Source organism: Arachis duranensis, chromosome 9 (assembly GCF_000817695.3).
Source record: "Arachis duranensis cultivar V14167 chromosome 9, aradu.V14167.gnm2.J7QH, whole genome shotgun sequence".
Lineage (NCBI taxonomy): Eukaryota > Viridiplantae > Streptophyta > Magnoliopsida > Fabales > Fabaceae > Arachis > Arachis duranensis.
The window spans coordinates 18,613,122-18,621,121 of record NC_029780.3 but is presented as its reverse complement, the minus strand read 5'-3'; the positions used below and the strand labels follow the sequence as shown (position 1 = coordinate 18,621,121).

General features: G+C 32.0%; 1 protein-coding gene across 1 annotated transcript; it reads left to right on the top strand.

The window, feature by feature from the left end:
• Positions 1 to 3,014: 3,014 nt before the first annotated feature.
• Positions 3,015 to 7,243, top strand: LOC127741651 (uncharacterized). The gene is made up of 5 exons (XM_052254639.1): positions 3,015 to 3,179; positions 3,268 to 3,360; positions 4,187 to 6,396; positions 6,602 to 6,825; positions 6,911 to 7,243. Exons 3-5 carry the CDS (start codon positions 6,034 to 6,036, stop codon positions 6,933 to 6,935), a joined length of 612 nt encoding a protein of 203 aa, XP_052110599.1. The 5' UTR covers positions 3,015 to 3,179; positions 3,268 to 3,360; positions 4,187 to 6,033; the 3' UTR covers positions 6,936 to 7,243.
• The last annotated feature ends 757 nt before the right edge of the window (positions 7,244 to 8,000 follow it).

Below are 8,000 nucleotides of genomic sequence, written 5' to 3'. Positions count from 1 at the left end.
AAGATTTGTGCATGCCTTACAAGCAACATTCAAAGTTTCTTCACAGACTACATTAACACGTGACATTGAAGGTCTTTATGCTGAAGAAAAGATGAAGTTGCAACATTTTCTTTCGACAAATTGTGGTAGAGTATGTCTAACAACTGACACTTGGACTTCAATTCAAAATTTTACTTATATGAGTTTGATAACACACTTTGTGAATTTAGATTGGAAATTACATAAAAAAAAAAACAAATTTCTGCCAAGTGACAAGTCATTCAAGAGAAGTCATAAGAGCGACAATTGAATCTTGTTTAAATGATTAGAATTTAAATAAGGTATTTAGTGTGACAATTGATAATGTATCATCAAATGATGTTACAATTAAATATCTGAAGCAGCGATTAAGTTCTTGAAATAGCATTATTTTGAATGGTGAATTTGTTCACATGAGGTATTTTGCACATATCCTAAACTTAATTGTAAAAGAAGGGTTGAAAGAGATTGATGAACCAGTCTTAAAGATTTGTAGTGCATTAAAATATGTCAAATCTTTCCCATCTAAAGCCATTAGGTTTCAAAAGTGTGTTGAACTAGAAAAAATTTAATATAAAGACTTGCCTTACATAGATGTTGAGACTAGATGAAACTCTACCTTTAAAATTTTAGAGGTAGTTTTGAAGCATCACAAAGTATTTGAGTTGCTTACATTAAAAGATAACACATATACAAGAGAGATGGGTAGAGGAAAAATGATAAGAGTGCCTTCTGATTTAGACTGGGAATATGCTGAGTCAATTTTATCATTTTTGCAAGTGTTTAGTGATGTCACTGTACGCATTTCTGGTACCTTATATGTTATCAGTGATATGTATATGAAGGAAGTATTTGTAATTGGATGATTTATTCTCATTCTTATGATTATTCTATTGATTTCTGTACTTTGTTATTGGACAAAAGGATGAGCGTTAAGTATGAGAAGTATTGGGGTAATCCTGATTCGGTGAATATATTTTTGTTGATTGCTATCGTACTTAACTCAATGCAAAAGATTAAGTATGTCAATTATTTTTTGGATTATTTATTTGGAGAATAAAAAGGAGACGAATTGAAATCAAAGTTGTCTAAGTACATAAAGTTACTTTATCAGCAATACCAAGATTTTGAGAAGCAAGTGAAGCTGATATGCAAGATGTTCAGGCCAGCAACATTAATACTGATGTTCATGGCATGGACTTTTTTCTACAAGCAATCGGTCGTAAAATAAATACAAGATCTGAACTTGATAGATATTTACAAGAAGAATGCGAGTCATACTTCCACAAGTTCGATATCCTAAATTGGTGGAAAGTCAACTCAACCCGATTTTAAATTGAAAATATGGCTCGCGAGGTATTAGCTATACCTGTTTCTATGATAGCTTCGGATCGAAGTTTGCATTTAGTACCAAAGGAAGAGTCATCGATCCATACCGCAGTTCCTTAACACCTAGAATGGTGGAGGCCTTAGTGTGCACAGGAGATTAGTTTCAGGAAGATCTTTTCTCGACTTTAGATGGTGATGATGATAAAGTTCTTCAACAAGTTAATCAAGCTTTATTCATATTTCTTCTCATTTTATTTTATTTTTATATTTTTGTCATCTTGCTATTTTAGAAGTTAGGTATTAGTTACCAATTAAAAGTTTTTGAATATAAACTTGATAATTAATTTGTATCCCTTGGCAGATATATTTTTTTTTTTGAGTAATGATACGTGTATACCAAAATCAGCCACCAAAGTCAGTCACCAGTATAAAATACATATTGGAATAGAAATATACATTGAAAATAAATTAAACCACACATGTATTTATACACAAATACATTGGTAGCTGATTTTAATGTACAAATAGCATTTTTATTTTTGCTTTAATGATGGTGTTGTTCTCTGATGACATCTATTGATAATCTTGATGATGACTAAATATGCTTAGTATTCACATTTGGTTTTATACTTTCATTTAAAGATTTGTCTCAAAATAACAAAAATATATTTTATTATTTGCATATATTTTTTTTTAAAGAATGTGGTTGTTTGATGATTCCGGTAACATATTTGATATTTTAAAGATGATTAAATATTATATAGATTATTATTCTCATTAGATTTATAAAGAATCAAATTCTAGTTATAATAAATTTATATAATTTAAAAAGACTTTAATATTAAGTTTACTTAAAAAATTTTGAATTTCAAAATTTACAAAAAAAATCAATTTCAAAATTGGATTTTTGAAAAAAAGAAATATAGTTTGAAAACTGAATTTCTAAAAATTAGTTTTAAAACTAGATTTTTGGTTAAAAATATGATTTTGAAGTTAAAAAATCTGATTTTGAAACCGAATTTTTTTAAAAAAACTGAATTTTAAATTTAGATTTTTATAAAATCAATTTTAAAATCGGTTTGGATGTAAAACCGAATTTAAACATTAAAACTAATTTGAAATTGATTTTTTTTCGAACTGATTTAGGATCGGTTTCCTTCTTTAATTCGGTTCTAGTTTAGTTTCATGAACTACAGAATTGGTTCTGAAGTGGATATAGTTTAGATTTTTAAAAATTCAAATTATGTCCAGTTCTAGGTGCACTTAATTTTATGTAAAGTTAATAGTTGAAAGTTATTAAATAATTTGATAGGTTTGACTAAATTATTATCTAATAATTTTTAACTATTAATTTCATATAAAGTTAACTGCACAAAAGTTTTTATTTTATTAAGTTAAAAAGAAAAAAAAATGGCGGGCACTCCAATGAAGTCATGAAAAATGACTTCTGCTGAATCTCAAAACTGGACCATTGGATATAATTTTATATTAAAAATTTTATGGATAGGTGTCCTTTTTGATAGACCAAAAATTAAAGTTGGTGTAGCATAATTTTTTTTAGGTTTAACAAGTTGAATGAATCCGGTTAGACCAATATAAAAAAATCGGTTTATAACAATAATTAAATTTTTTGTTTTTATTAATTATGAGCTTTTATATACCCCATTTTCGCCCTCTCTCTTGCCGGTAATTTCCAAAACCCTTAATCCTGTCCTCCCTCTTCTCTGAGCTATCAAGTGTTAAGGATTTCAGAAGAAGAGGATAAAATTTGTTGGGATTTCTTGTAATAATTTTTCAGAAAAGTAATGGAAGTCGTGTTTCTGCAGCAAGAGGTAAGTCCGGTGATGATTCTGAAGGAGCTCAATGTTTCACTAATCCATGTCCCTTCCACCACTAAATCTCCTATATGCTCTCTTGCAGGCGGCATAACGACTATTTAAATTTCGTCACCAGTAGCGTTTTGCTCTCAACGACGTGGTTCTCCTCAATAGCTGTTATTGCATCTTTCATTAGGTAAGCATCCACAAACCACTAGCATTCAACTCCTTTATTCACTCCCTTCCAATAAAAATTAAGTAATGGATCTCTATATTTTTAATTTTTTTCTATTTTAATTGTTGTTCTATTTTTTGTTTGGTTGATAATTGATAATTTATAACTTATAATTGCTAATTGTTCGGTTATTTTTTCAAATTGATATCACTGTTTAAAGTTCAGCAACATAAATTGCTATTATCAATTTGAAAAATAACACAATCTTATGTATTAGTCTAAAGTCTTATGCATTCTAAACATAAAACATTAATTTATAGTCTTATAATGACTAATAATACAAAATATTAAGGTTTACAATACTTAAATTCCACATAAGAATAGTCATAATCTATCACTAATAACACAAAATATTAATTGTGTATGATGACCGGGCCACCGGGCCGACTTCGGGTGACCCGAGATATGGCCCGGACCCGACCCAAAATAATGACCGGATCTATTTTTGAGACCCGTACCCGACCCTAGACCCAATGAAATCACACCAAATTAGTCCCTAAAGTGTTCGGGGCCGGGCCGGGCCTTCGGGCCGGGCCGGGTCTGTGCACCCCTAGTAATAATGTAGATTAATATTTTTTCTACCACATTATTTTATTTTATCATAATATAACTTATTTTAATATAAGTACAATTTATATATTTTTTATCATTATTCTAAAAAGGAGTAACTGTCCCCTCTAATTTATTAGACTAGGTCTTAATTCAGTGAATTGAGTAATGTTATTATATGTGTATTTACGTTGATATTAAATTGCACATTGATATACTTTATTTATGTAACTTTCAGATGGAGATGAAAACTACAGAAGTGGGTTTAACTAATGACGATGATTGTAGCTTGCACCAAGAGATGGAAACGAAAAAATGTAAATGTGGTGGTTGCAAACAGTGTGAAATTATTATCGCTGATGATATTATCAATCATACATTTCCAACATCTGAGGTAGCATATGATGTGTATGTGAGATATGCCAAATATATTGGCTTTGGAGTTTGGAAGGGCGATTTTGTGAAAACCAAATATGGTTGTTACTCAAGGCGAAGGTTCTTTTGTAATAGGGCCGGATTGAGAGAGAGAAGAAATATTGTGACAATATTTCACGAAAAAGGGAGCAAAGAGCTGAAACATGAACTAATTGTCAAGCTAAATTGTGTTTATACTTTGATAAAAGGGCAACTGTTTGGAGGGTTAAGAATTTGTTCGATGAACATAACCATGACTTAGTACCACAATGCATGGTTCACCTAATTCCGAACCGTCGACATTTAACTGATGCAAACAAGGCACAAGCCGACATCATGCATATGTATAGTGTGCCAACATCTCAAATTATGGGATTTATGGTTGGGCAAGCTGGTGGGTATGCCAGAGCTGATTTTACAAAGAAAGACTTAGATGGCCACCTTGACAGGAGTCGACGCTTACATATTTTAAGTGGTGATGCCAATGCCACCATAAGCTACCTGTTTGGAAAGGATGACGTTAACCCGATGGTTATGGCACGATATAGTTCAACTGCGGAGGATTGGTTATGTAGTTTATTTTGGCCCGATGGAATATGCCGAGCTGATTATTAATATTTTAGTGACGTCCTTGCGTTTGATGCTACATACAAAAAGAATAAGTACAAGAAACCATTGGTAATCTTTTCTGAAAGTAACTATCACAGGAAAACGTGTATATTTGAGTTTGTCATACTTGATAATGAAATGGCATCCACATACAAGTGGCTACTGGCTAATTTTTTGGAAGTCATGATGAACAAGCATCCTAAAGTTGTTGTGACTGATGCAAATGAAGCTATGAAAGAGGCAATTAATGAAATTTTTCTAAATACAACCCATAGATTGTGCGGATGGCATCTTTAGAAAAAATGTTACTTTGAAAATCAAGGACCCAGGCTTATGTGAATCATTTAAGAAGTTCATTTATGCCAAGTGGGATTTTGATGAATTTGAGGAGGAATGGTCAAAATTCGTTGAAGAGTTTGGTGGTAGTGACACGTCATGGATGGACAAACAATATGAAAACAAAGAAAGTTGGGCCAAGGCATTTCTTCGGGATAAATTTTGTGCTGTTTTAGATGTGAAGGCATTAACAACTTCATAAAGAGATTTGTTCATTCAAAGCACAAAATTTTAGAGTTGGTGGAGAATTTTGAGCAGGATTTACGAGATTATCGCAACAATGATATGGTTGGTCAATTCTAGACAATCAATTCTGATCCTGTTTTGACAACTAGCTCACAATCTCTCAAGCTTTGTGCTGCAAACATCTACACTAGAGAGATATTCAAACTAGTGAGGAAGCAAATTGAAGAAGTGGTTTCTTTAGACATTATACATAGTCAGCCCCTTTCCACAACTATGGTATACAAGATTTGTGCTTTTCAAAAGAGGGTCAAAATATTTACAGTTGTATATGATCGCAATGAGAAGAAATTGGAGTGTGAATGCTGTCATTGGGATCATGAAGGGTATCCTTGTAGTCGTATGTTGTGTGTGCTGAGATGAGAGGATGTAGATGAATTGCCAGAAACTCTAATTCTAAAAAGATGGACCCCAGATGCAAAGAAGTATACTAATGATCAAATAGTCAAAAGCACTGCAAATGATGTTGAGAAAGGTTTTTTAATGAGATATGGTGCTATGTCAGTTGCCACAATGTGGATGTCATTCCTTATGGCTCAAGAAGTTCCACTTTTTGGTGATACGATGAATGAAGTTACTAGATGGACCAAAGATCTAGAGAAAAGGTGCAGCAATAAAATGCAAAATGGGATTACTGATGTATTGCATCCTGCTGCTAAATTTGTTGGTGATCCATGTGTCGCTATGACTAAAGGTGCACCCAAACTCAAGGAGAATGAAACTAGGAAAAGGTCATGTTCAAATTGCTTCGTGAAGGGTCATACAAAGAGGCATTGTCCAAAGTTGGTTGATGAAGGTGACCGGAGCCATGACCATCTCCCTTCTCGATGTACAGACACAGATGAGGTTATTTATGCAATGATTGCTAAATTTTGTTTGTTGAAAAAAATTGATCAATTATTTTCATATTAGTATGTTAATCATATTTATTCTCTTAGCATGGTTAAATATTTTGTTTGTGTAATTTCATCTATTTATAGATGTAAAAATTAAGAAAATGTGACATTAGGTTGTAGTGAATTATTTTTTATTTATTTGACATGCTTGATAGGCAACAAAAGATCCTCTTGGTGCCACTAGGAGTGAGAATAATGGTCGCAACTGTACTACAGAGTCTAGTACTAAGCTCATGGGTTCTCAATCGAATCTGGCGGGTACAAGAGCATTTTCAGGGGTCCAATTTTATCCAACTCTTAGTAACTTATTTCTAACGCCACAGGGTGGAGTAGCCAACCAACCACTCTGCAAAATATTGGGCATCAATGGCTCTTACATGTAAACATTATTTGTATTTTGTGCTTTATCCATTACAAAATAATTCTTCATAATTACAGAAATAACTATTGATATGTTTATATAGGTCATGGAAGCTAGGAATACCTTGAAACAATAGTGAAAATTAACTTAATTTGTGGAGTAGATGAGCTTTTTGCTTCTGGGATGCTACATTACCTTGCTGAACCATTCCAATGTTGTTAGTATGTGAACTGTGCAAATTTTTGTCCTATTGTAATTTATTTTTGTTAAATGTATTGTACTCAGTACTCACAGTATTGGTTCAATGAATTCTAATGGTTGTGTTCAAATATTTGATACGGAGATTCTTGTGGACAGTAACACTCCCTGGTAATTGAGTAAAGAAATCTTCAAAGTTTCTACTTTATTATTTAGATGTTTAGATCAGCCACACTGATAAAATAATACCATGAGTTCATGACTTGTAAAATCTATGGAATTATCTTCAACAATGCTTTTTTTTTATGTTGTATATTCAAATGCAACATGATTTTTCTAGTAATCTTTTTGCTGAAAAATATTGAACGAACCAATTCAATTGCGAAAGCATTTTTGTAACGAAAAAGTACTTATGAAAATAAAGTAAAGAAACCAATCCAAATGTACATCTTAATCTGAATAGTCTATCAAGTATTTATAATAGGTATTTGAACTAGTTTTTATTTGAACCATCTTACTTGTAAAAGTAAAATTTGAAAGACAAAACATTCATGCCTATGAAACTATAATTATTAGAATGAAGAACCCACTTAGATTTAGATATACTAATCATGTCATCATCACTTTCGGGCATAAAAATTCTCCCATTATAGGGGTTAGCAGTGACAAAACACAAGGCAATAAGGATAATTACATTTCCACAATTTTAGAAATTATATAGTTTTTAACATGGACTCTGAAAGATTACATCCTAAGACTAAGTGACATTCTTTGGCATCTTCTTATTCCAATTTTCAATAGCAAGTCTTTGAATGTCTTCTCTCCTTAGATTGTGAGGTCCATACACCAAGTCTATGGCCATCCTTACTCTGCTGCATTCGTTGACCACCTAATATTGAAGTCGTATACCTCCATCGTTAAATTTAGATGTTATAAAAACAAAAAAATTGTAGCATATAATGAAACTTGGACATGTGATCATACCGGTATGCTAT